This window comes from Phoenix dactylifera, chromosome 1 (assembly GCF_051530095.1).
Source record: "Phoenix dactylifera cultivar Ajwa chromosome 1, Ajwa_hap1_PhDact_Kaust_v1.1, whole genome shotgun sequence".
Lineage (NCBI taxonomy): Eukaryota > Viridiplantae > Streptophyta > Magnoliopsida > Arecales > Arecaceae > Phoenix > Phoenix dactylifera.
The window spans coordinates 5,628,132-5,640,169 of NC_143190.1; the positions used below are offsets into that span (position 1 = coordinate 5,628,132).

The following is a 12,038-nucleotide window of genomic DNA, read 5'->3' on the forward strand; positions in this document are numbered from 1 at the left end:
GGTTTGTACCAGAGTTAACCTTATTTTTAGGAATCTCGAATCTCGAATAAACCCAGCCTAGTTTAAAATGTACCCCATGTCGGGTTTGACTCAAGCTTGGTCTAGGCTAGTGTTTTAAAATGCGGTGCATACTGTCGCATATGCACCTGTATATGTGCATGTGGTCCCTTGACTGCACCACATTGCTTATATGCAATACTATATGCGGTTATACTGCATGTAGACAAAAATGATGGTCAACTTAGTATGCACATGGCCGCATATGTAGCCTGCTTAGTATCATATGCCAGCTTGCCAATCCGACACTACATGCACAACCTCTTATGCTGGCCCTTGTAGGTGAAGTGGGTTCGAGCTGATGGTTAGGTTTGATGTGCGTTGTAGGTCGGCCTGATACTGGTATTTGTAGTGTGCTAAAATGTTTATTATGTTATACTTATTTCTATTGAGTTATTAGATACTAATTGTTAGTTGTTGTTGTTGTTGTTAATATTATTGTTATCCATCAGTAAAGTTTACTATCATTTTTGTTGTTTTATTGTACTTAATATATTATAACTATTTTTAAATAGTTAAAAAAATAGTAGTCGCATAAGCCTGCATATGTAGCCCGGATACTGCGTATGCACTATTGCTGCCTGTTTTTAAAACACTCCAAGCCATATCAAGCTAAGGTTCAAGGTAAACTGTTGGCATGTTTTTGGCAAGGCCTGACCTTGCCCAACCAAGCCCATTAATAATAAGTACTGCATTTTAGGTAACCTTTGCCAGCAAGCATCAGAAGAAAAGAAAAAATGAAAAGAGAAAGACATTATAGTAGTTGAAGTTCCACATGCACCTATCGTCTTTGACTAGAAGTGTAAAAGGTCAATTTAAAGTTTTAAAAGATTTTGATATTCTTTATCTTTCACTTCATAAGATTTCTTTGCAATATTGCATTCCAAATAGTTACCCATTATTCTCTCCGAGAACATCACAAGTATCAATGCACCAACAAAAGACTCCTTGAAAACATGGTAAATGCTCGTTGAAGGCACTTCAAACATGAATATTTCATGCTTTAGGGATAACAATTTTCATTTGAAACTAGTTCCTTTTGGAAACTCCATGAACTTTTAGCTAGAAGGATGATGCTTCAAGTTCCAAGGCACATCAAATTAATTGCAGTGAGTATTCATTGCTCCACAATAGAACGAATAATGTATTTATAGTTGTTATTTGTAGTCATGTTATTGTGCATAGTTTCCTTTGGAAACTCCATGAACTTTTAGGTAGAAGGATGATGCTTCAAGTTCCAAGTCACTGCAAATTAATTGCGGTGAGCATTCAATGCTCCACAATAAGAGCAAAAAACCTATCTATAGTTATTATTTGTGGTCTTGTTATTATGCATGCAATATACGGAAGATTAATGGTATATGCATCAATAATTATTTAGGATACTACAAAAGGAAACAAATTCTTGTTGTATGGAAAGTTGGGGTTAGTTATCGTGGAAGTAATCAATATTTGCTTTTATGCATTTTTGATTTGATAATGTAGTTTTTTAAGGAAGTTATATATCCATCAAGGGGTCTTGTGTAAAGTGGACTTACATCCGCATGATGAAACCAAGCTCATTCCAACAATGGATTTGACGGTCTCATGTAAAGTGGACTTACCAACACAATTAAAAGGCTCACATCCACATACTCTGATATGAGATAATTAATAGAGTTTGGGGTGGGAAGGTTGAGGAATGTTTCATGTATATGTGCTTATTACAAGTAACTGATACATCAATGCAAGTGGGGTTGCATAAGAAATGGATATGAGGGTGGTCCATAATGTGATGTTTTCCCTTTTGCATATGCCTCATAAAGGTTTCAAGGGGGGAAAGCGTCAGAATTTTTTTCTATCTATATTTTGAGAAAAGAATCTCTCCTTAAAAAGAAGGTTCGAGTTAGTGTGAGTTCTTGGGACACATGCATAAATATTTGGTAGGATCTTAAATATTTGGTAGCATCTTGCTGTCTTTATTTTTATTTTTTCTTTTAGGATTTTGTTTATATGATCCCTAATTTGAATCTGATGACGAGTTTATTTCTCTTTAGGACTTGAGATGGTGTTGGTAATTGTGTGTGTGAGAGAGAGGGATTAATGAGCCCTGTGAATATGAGAGATAGTTTTAGGGGGGTGCAGAATGTTAAGGGTCAGTGAGTGCTTTATAGAACTAATGTGCTAAGTTTGAGTCTGATAAATGTTGTAGTCGACCTATTCATGCTGCAATGGAAAACTACACAGAAATGAGTGTGATTCATATGGAATTGTATACAAGGGCAGAGCTGGGATTTTTCCCCTTGGGGGATCAACATTAGTAAATCATAAAAGGCTTTTGACTGATTCACCAATTTATTCCAAACATTGGTTGATATTGATTATGATTCACATTGAATAATTGTATCCAAGGGCGGATCCTAGATTTTTCCCTTGGTTCTCAAAACATGTTTTTTAAGTGACTAACCAATCTATTTTAAATATTAGCATAATGTAACTAAAAATGTATCTCATTTTTGTTTCAAGACATCTCAATTAGATATAATAGTAGTACTCAAGTTTGGTAGGTTAAAATTAAACAAATAACTAAATAATTAACCTTCCCTTTGCAAATGAATCCCTTATGTTCAGCTGTAGGAAAGATACAACTATAACTTTGTTGATTGTTTATTGATATGAAAAGTTATGAATTCTTAATTAGAATAGACACTTTGTAAGGAAATAAAAGTGAAATGTTCTTATTTTTCTAGAAAGAAAGATATGCAGCATTTGCCAGCTGGGCTAGTGTGATGCGATGCTAGTGTAGCTGGGGGCAGAATCCTACGTGGTGGCACCTCTCATGTGAATTACACCAATGCCCTTGTTCTGCAGTAGATAGCTAGTGAGTGAGCAAGTGAATGTTCCATAGCAATGTTTTGTATACCGGTATTGAACACCATACCGGTTTTGTCCTGGAAGGCTGGAACAGCATGATACCTGTACCGTCGGTATGAAGCTTGCACCAAGACACTCATAATCAATAAAAATGAATAACAAAGGTATTGATGCAGACCGATACGATGGTGCATACTAGTCAATTCGATTTTGGCGCCCCGAGTATGGTACAAGTGCGGATTTTCCATGGAAGCAATGGAATTATCCCCGTTTTAGTGGTATTTGATTCCTTGCTCCATAGCTCAACTTATGTTGGGGCTGTGACTGTGGAAACAGTATTGTGAAATTGTATCGGTAAATGGAGAAGTGCATCCAAAGATATCAAAATATGTATTTAATAGGGTGTGGCAGTGCCAAATAGAGCTGCTAGGGGGTGGAGAAATCATGCCAAGGGGCCATGGGATAGTAGTGTACTTTTCTTTCTTTTTCTTTTGGGGGGAGCGGAGAGGGGAGGCTATTAAGGTGTAACCAAGTGGTCAAAAGCAAGATTTGGAAAGCGGGCATAACATTGATCCCCCCTTGGTTGTACCCTTAGTCCATGGGATAGTTGTGTACTTTTCTTTCTTTTTCTTTTGGGGGGAGCAGGGAGGGGAGGCTATTAAGGTGTAACCAAATGGTCAAAAGCGAGATTTTGGGAAGCGGGCATAACATTGATCCCCCCCTTGGTTGTACCTGTCTAGTCATGTATACAAAGTTCAAGGACAATTCAACTTGGGGCATATATTCAAATTTCGACAAAGATGGAGAATTCACCATATTTGCAAATAGATTTAATTAACTATAAATTATAAAAAAATTAACCCATAAAAATAATGTAAGATAGATGAAAGTAAATGGATATATATTTATTTATGTAAAAAGAATCATATAGGAGACTAAAACAACAAATAATAACAAAAGATGATTGTTGCAAGCAGCATAGCATCATTAGTTTGCAATAAATGAGAGTTGCCTAAGTTAGCTGTATATAAGCCACAAAGTTGCATGATCTTTGAATACTTAAACAATTCTTAATAAAGCCAGTTTACTATGTTTTGGAGAAATATATGAAGAAAAGGACTTGCGAATAATTCAAGATTTTTCTCAATAGTACACATTAATGTTGAGGTGGAGAACATGACTAACAGAAGGATTCCACAGAACCAGAAATACCATGGGCTTCCGATAAAGCATAGGATTATGACTGGAAAAGACAGCACAATAGGCCTTGGTTTGGTGTGGCACCAGTCAGGATTATCCACCTCAAACCACATGAAGTATTCAAATTGGTTAGAGGTTGTGCTTTTTTATACAATAGAACTTGAAAAATATGAGTTTGCTGAACATGAGTAGTAATCGTCGCATCCAATGAGCTAATGAATTTAGTGGATATAACCTAGAGGATAGACTAAATGAGAGAAAAGAGGGTATGGTGGCAACAATATAAAATAGATGGAAGCAGAATATAGGGGCAAAGATGTAAAAGGGATGTAGAAGGAAAAGGAATTGTAGAAGCATGAATAACTGGAAGAAGATCGAAAAAGAGAAGGATAACTAGATGGGGATGATTACTTTTGCATGTGCAAGTGTGCGCGTGCATGAGCACATCTGTATGCATGTGAATGAGAGAGAGGGGTGGGGGACTGGCTTTCAACAGATTTAGAATGATATGAAAAGAATGGCAACGGGAGTAATAAATTCTCATTCTCTTTTTTAGTTTCCTGAACTGAGAGGTCAAAGTTTCTTTTTTTCCAGAAGGTTTTCTCACCTCTAGGCTTAACAATACAGAGGTCCAGAAAAACTTTAGTTGTGGCTGGAGAATATAGTGCAATATGAAATAATGGTAACTTTAGCGTAAAGTACAAAACTTGGTGGTCATATATGGTTCAGCTAGCACTAGATGTCCTCAATTGATCTTCTTGAGTTGATTTCCTTGCTTCTTCACAAGGTCTTTAGTCCTGCACAGAAAACTTTCCTGTAGTCTCAACTTAGTAAGAATTAGCACAAATCTTAATCATGAACCCAATATCAAATTCAGTTAGTAAATAATACAAGCATGGGGACAAAAAAGCAAATCTTGGATTGTAACTGAATCAGGTATCACGTTTGCTGGTTTTTTGTGGCCAGTTTGTTTATTTTGAAACTGAATGTGGTTAAACAGATCATTGCTGACACATTCTTCTTCACAAAGTCTGTTTATGGCTTTGGAGGCACTTGGCTTCTTGTTATCTTTGCTTTTAGATGTTGTACTACTGATCACTGCAATATTGAAAAATCAAGTTCTAGACATTTCTTACTTTCATCTTACGGGAGCTTATTCTTGTGAACAGGGGATTCCAGCCATTGCTGCTATTGGTGAAAAAATTCTTGGCAGTCACAATTTTAACCAGGGTCGGTCAAGATCTCTGACACATGGATCAGTTGGTAAGGGCAAGAATTATGCTAGTCCCATGCAGACATGCCCAGGTTCATGCCATGATAAATTATCACAGTTAAAGCCCAAAGATGGGAGTGCAAAAAGGGATAGATCTCGTAGAAGTTCTCCAAATGCACCTCACACCCATCCTGGACGATCCAGCAAGGCACGAAATTCCAAGAACTCCAAAGCCGCTCAACATCCCCACTCGCAAGCAGTTAATGAACACAAGACTGTTGCTTCCAGAAAACCTAGAAAACATTCTGTTTTGAATTAACCCCCGGCAAGTCCGGCTATTTATGACAATGTGCATAGCTATTTTCTCCTTGCTATTCTTGATAGTTGTTGCATACTCAGTGATTCAGTAGAACATATGCTGTTTGGTTGGTGCACCTTTTTAAGAACATCAAACAGTAGCAGCAGCCATTACGACAAGGCATTAAATCAGGATAACTCAAATATCATCAGACGGAAAAGAAAATATTGCGGGTTGTAAAGTATTGTTAAGTAGCGATTTTTATGCCGTAATATGAAGTGCATCAGCAAGGTAACCAAAGGAATGGTAAAAGATTAGATTAGATTAGACCTGTGCATATGGTTTAAGAAATGTAGAATGGGCAGTTCCTTACAGGTTCTCTGCATGAAGCAGCCTGCTTGCTAATTAACTTTATCATGTACAGGCCTTGAATATTATGAATTTCATTCGTTTTTGCTGTAAATGTTATGAACCAAGCTATAACATGTGTCCATCAGTCAAATAGATGACTGTGCAGGGTTTTCTTGTTTTCATGTAAATATTATAAAAAAAAGGAGTGCTGCCTTATAAGTCTGTCACTGACTGCATTCATTTGTTTTGGTTGAAGCACGATGGGGATTTCAACCATACTAAAAAGGGTCTTGTCAATGTGTCATTGTTATTCCATTTGGTCTTAAAATCATATGAAAATTTTGGTTCTTTAATATGGATTACTACTTTCATACTGCAGCGAATGTCCAAGCTTTTTTTAACGGCAGTTGGAGTGACTCTGGTTGTATGATGGTGTTTGGATGCCTGTAATTGAACCCATGTTTCAGAAGGTGATCTTTCTTTGATGTTTGGATTACTGTCAAGTTAACCGGAATCCCTTTGGAGGTTTTTTTACAGCATTGCGTGACGGCCAAACTGGCTGTAACACAAGGTGTTGCGACTAGAAAAGGCTTTAGGGGCATTTTGTAATGGGTTGAAATCCCAACAAGGGCAGTGGTTGGTTGAGACATAATTAATACAATTTTACTAATGCAACCGAGTACAATTATATAATTTATATTTCTCATTTATGGGCAAACAAACATAAATTTTATTTTACTATGATTGCAAACTAATCGAACCAAATACTAGAAATGTTGTTATAGAAGCAATGACAAAAAACCACTACAAACCTGACTGCATGTTTTTCTCAACTACAGGTATCCAAACACTTGCTATAATTTCTTCGCACACAAATCCAGCGGTTGCTTTCCATGATGAGTGATAATCAGAATAATGCATGTTGTAGCATGCCTGAGTGCAATATTGTGTTTCTTCTCAGTTGGTTCAAAGTTGTAAAACATTAGAATGCGTGTTTAAACATGCAAATGGACAATTCTGTTCAGTTCTATATTCTTGGGCACTAGTTGTACTTTACGTGATTGATATCCGAAAGTCATGACATTGGCTTTAATGACTTTTCATCAATTTTGCTCGTTGGCTAGAAATTGTCAACAGAACACTGATGTGTATCTACAATTTATATACGCAAGCCTCCATTGAAGATGCTAGTAAATTATTGGAAGGATTTCATTTAGTAATACGGCATCTGGCATTATAATAGTCAGAGGGCTGTTGCCCTAGGTTTCATTGGTCAGACCATGTCGCCTAGAAACAGTTTTGTTTGTTCCATCCCCTGGTGGAAAAATCATTCCGAGAAACTTCATGCATAGAGAATCTAGGTCTGGTCCCCCACCCTCAGGAATGCGACGCTCAAGAGTCAGTGACGTGCAGGATACATGACCAACAATTAAGGGCAGAGCATGCTAACTACTGGTCCAGTGCATGACGATTGTCTCCAATTTGATTGTCTGGACTGATAGCCTAGTCTGGGACCACTCACTCGATTCTGGCGAGTTGCTTGCTCTGGTAAAGCAGAAACAGTACGGGTGGCTTCCATGGCTGTCGCTGGCCGCTTGTTTCGTGTCTTAGTCCTATTTCCCTGCTTGACTGGGAGGATAAAAGATGGGGGAAGGGATTCACACCTATCAGAAAAACATATCAGGTCTCGTCAATGCCCGTGTCCGATGGGCTTCTTTAGACGAAATGCCCTGAGAAATTGGTTTCCGGGCAGTGGCAGTGTACTCGCTCCCTATCCCTGTTCTGTGAGTGAAAGATCCAATGTCCATGCACAGCAATGCACATGAAGTAGGCCCAACAAAAGTTGTAACTGAGGCAAGTTCTCTCTTCATTGTTTCACCCATTCTCGGGTATATCATGGACTTTGGGTGTCGGGACTCGGACGGATACATATGAGCAGCTGTCCAACTGACGCAGAAGACTTTGGTACCCCCCCCAATTTGATTGACGAGGACAGGAACCCACCCGTCCTGAGGTCGTCTCTCATGTCGCTTGCGAGCAATTGGGGGATTCCTGGCTGCTGCTTCTGCTATACTTTCCTGCTGCTGTAAGAGAAGAGCCATTTTTATTTAAACCAGGTCCCCGGACAGGCACGGCTTACAGCTCGCGAAACCAGGGTATCATTCGTGAAGAGCTTGACCCCAAAGCTATCAGGCATCATTTGGTGGCAGGGCCAAGCATAGCTTCCTCCATTTGCATGTCATATGGAATCAATGGCTTTTCATTGGGGCATGGTCCTTCATCGTTCATGGCCTGAAACGAAATTACCAGCTTGAATCGGAGAGGAGGCCACACGGTAAGAGCCCGTCCCATCAATGATGCATATATTCTGAAACAAAGTTATAAAGAAAAGATTGGGAGCAACAAGTAAAAAGATGTTGTGAGACATGGTGGAAACTGACATGGCTTGTAGCTCGACGTTTAAATTTAATCTTCCAATGTCGAGATCAGATGGATGACATCCACGGTGGGACATGGAAGCCAGGTCGCCATAGGACCACAATGCACTTGCAACAACTTGGATGATCCGATATCTTAAAAAAAAATGACATGCTGGTCGATACTGTTCGCAAATAAGGTAGATATTATCTGTAGGGGGAGCTGGAGAACTCTCCTATCTTGATCAGTGTCTCCCTCTCGATCCCATTACTGTAAGAATATTCTCTACAACGCTATGGGATCAAAGCATCAAAGTTACAAGTGCTGGGAAACCGATCTCCTCATTATCTTCTGCCGTATTTATGTGGGAACAAGATTCTACTGCCACAGTGCAAGTGGTTCTTAAAGCACTTCCCAAACATCCGCCCACTACTGGGAAGTCCCTGCATCAAACCCCATCATAGCAACCCCAGCAAGATATTAAAGCAGCATCCACTTCTAGTAAACTTTTAGCAGCATTATCAGTACTTATGCTGGGAGCTAACATGAAAAAATAACATTAATAACGTCATCGCATCAGTTCGATATCTGTGCACAAGCCTATCATGCAGCATTATCAGAGTTTTTTCTGTTAACTTCTAAGAGAAAAGTAGGCAACTACGTTTGAAGTGCTCCAGAGAAGTAACTCCCGTAACTCTTATTACTATTTGATCCAATTGCACATATATCAGAGAAATAACAGGATAAGTGCAACAAGCAGATACACTCCTAAGCATCAGATGGTCCCCAAGGGAAAGCATAAAAAGAGGGGTAAAAAAAATCATATGGGTGGTCATGAGAAGTGAACATCTGGTCGGATGATCTTAGTAGAAGTGCCCAGGAGGGCGGCAAAGAAACAATACACACTTATATTCTTTGCTCTAAAGATTTTTCCTCTTTTCTCGCACTTTGATTGGTGGAGAATACCATTTCATATAACAAACTTCTACCCGCTTCTCATGATGAAGACTTGTGACTACATATTCTACTATTCTAGATATAGTGACAGCAGCTGATAAAATAGGTTTCTCAGCATAGAAGAAAAGGCTAAAGATGTTGCTTGATGGAATCCTTGCTCCATCGTCAACCTTGTATTATGGTTCAAAGAAGAGAACCATGCAAAGTGGATTGACCTAACGAGGAAAAAGATGGTAGGAATCTAAAGAATGATATGGGCAACAATGAAAATGAGAGGACCACTGCACCTGGAATAACAAGCACCATAATGTGGGCCACATATAAAAGGGATGGACAGCTAAAGGTATCCACTGACATTTCCTTTCCGTCCCGTTCCTCTTCTCCCTTAACATTTATTCCAAACTCCTACCATGTTCTTTTTAAATGAGATCAGCAACATCGCGCAAAGCCCCTATGAATTCTAGCCCTTCTCTTCTAATAACTCTTTTCTGAGACAGCTTCTCTGTGTTTTCCTTCACAGAGATTGCAAGCTTCCAAATGGAAGAGGAAGAAGTAAGAGCACAATCGGCAAATCGAAGATCAGAGCCACGTACCAGCAACTACGATGACGGGGAAGTTGGTGACGACTTTGGAACATGGTTGAACCTGACTTTGGGCAGGAGCATCTCTTCAGCAGCCACAAACTCGGATTCCCAGTCTAAACATGCTCCTCTCAAGGTGTTTTCATGCAACTTCTGCATGAGGAAGTTTTTCAGCTCACAAGCATTAGGGGGTCATCAGAATGCTCACAAAAGAGAAAGAGGTGCTGCGAGAAGATCCCGTCACTCCCAACGAATGATGATGGATTTGCCCCTCAACGCTGCCATCCTGCACTCCCTGCAAGTTCAGCCTCACTCAACAGCGGCCAGGTTTGACACTGTCAGCATGAGTCGGCCACCCTATGCACTGGAGGAAGCAACAAATTTGAGGTGGCCTGCAAGCTATCAGAAAGATTTGCAGCCACCCAAGCAACCATCGGAACTGAAAAAGCTTGATTTGAGTCTCCGGCTTTGATCTATCTATCAATTCGGTACACATATGCATGCTGCCCATCTACCGTTCAGCTCCCATTTTTGCATAAATCAGTTGAAGAAACTAGCTACATTAAGCTTCAATCCACCATTGAATGCTTAATTACTTTTAAACATTGAGCTAAGTTGTCATGAACAACCAAAAATAAGTAGAGCTTTATAGGATTCATGCAGATAACTCAAGCATGTCTGACTACTCAACTCGCCAGCCCCCACTTGTTCTTTTTCCTCAGAAACCCACCATTAAGCTTTTTCTCAGACACTAATGGAAAAGGTTTTTAGACGATGTATCCATCATTTTGTGGTTCACTTTTGACTGCAATGCATTTTCTCCAGTTCGTTTTGATTGAAAGATTGTCAATAAATATTATAATAGCTCTTGCGATCATGCAGATGGAGGTCAAATTATGGAAAGTTATATTTACTCTAATTTCCTTAATACAAAAAGATGAGTGATAGATGATAAATTGAAGAGACAACTAATGGATTGCCAAAATTGACTGAAGTAATGACACAGTTCAAGGAGTTCCATTGATTTCCTATGATTATTTCAAATATCCACATATTTAAACAGGCAGCAAAGGAATAATTATAACACATTAGCAGCCATCACGTTACTAATAAGCTGTGAGGCTATGTACATTGTCTTTAACTACCTGCATGTGATATAATAATTACTCTGGACACAGTTAAGGAGATCCATTGATTTCGTATGATTTATTCAAATATCCACATATTTAAACGGGCAGCAAAGGAATAATTATAATATATTAGCAGCCATCATGTTCCTAATAAGCTTTGTGGTTATCTTTCTGAACAACCCATGATCCGAATATGGTCCTTAATCAGACATTGTAATCTCCAAGATTGGAAGAAAAGATGCTAAAAAGCATAGTAGCACAATAACTGAACAATGTTTGTCCTGGTTAACCAATGAAGAGAAATGGAGATCCCTCTATTGTTTCAGTTGTCATTTTGATCAACATTATTATGATAAAGATCCTTAGAGAGGGGTCATGTTTCAAATGGTGATGGTGCAAATGGGTTTTTCATATAATCAGTTCAATCAATAGAGCAACTGGCTGTTTTTGGTATAGTTCCAAGTCGAATTTATTGCAAAGGCAACCAATGTGTAAAACTAATGCTTGGTAGAGGCTAGGTTGAACAAGATGTAAAAATGCTCACCTTTCCTCGGCTGGCTCAATTTCTCCATCCTACTTTCCACTGAATACCTTATTTTCTTAGACACTGGCAGTAGACAGTTGTCTGCTTCTAGGACTGATCTTTCTAATCAAAATAAAACACTCCAAAATAAAAGCAGAATATTCACACTCATCCATTCCAGTCCAAGAAAAATGTAACCTTCAGTCTGCACCCAAATCAATGTAAAGAATCAAGATAACTGCAAGAGAACTCTTGAGGAATAGAGTTTACTGATCTTAAAAGTTGGCTGACTATCTAGAAGAGTTCCCCCATTGAAATGTGAGCCAACCTTGGGAGTCCTACAGTCACTAAACAAGTGTTTTTCTAGAATATTCCTTCAATAAGACACCTTAATTGCAATGCTAATCAAAATTCACTAACCCATTATTTAACAAAATATCCAGAGCATTCGAATAAG

The 12,038-nt window shown here is 38.8% G+C and overlaps 1 protein-coding gene across 4 annotated transcripts in view; it reads left to right on the top strand.

Annotated features, from left to right (window-relative positions):
* The window catches only part of LOC103700826 (uncharacterized), a 37,718-nt gene extending 32,023 nt beyond the window's left edge, over positions 1-5,695 (top strand). For all 4 annotated transcript variants that reach the window (XR_015976489.1, XR_015976492.1, XM_088718656.1 and 1 more), the window contains one exon: positions 5,280-5,695. Coding sequence is in view for 2 of the 4 variants with exons in the window: in XM_088718656.1 (XP_088574782.1) it covers positions 5,280-5,642 (363 nt within the window). In the remaining 2 variants the exon portion in view is untranslated. The remainder of the gene's footprint in view (positions 1-5,279) is intronic.
* The last annotated feature ends 6,343 nt before the right edge of the window (positions 5,696-12,038 follow it).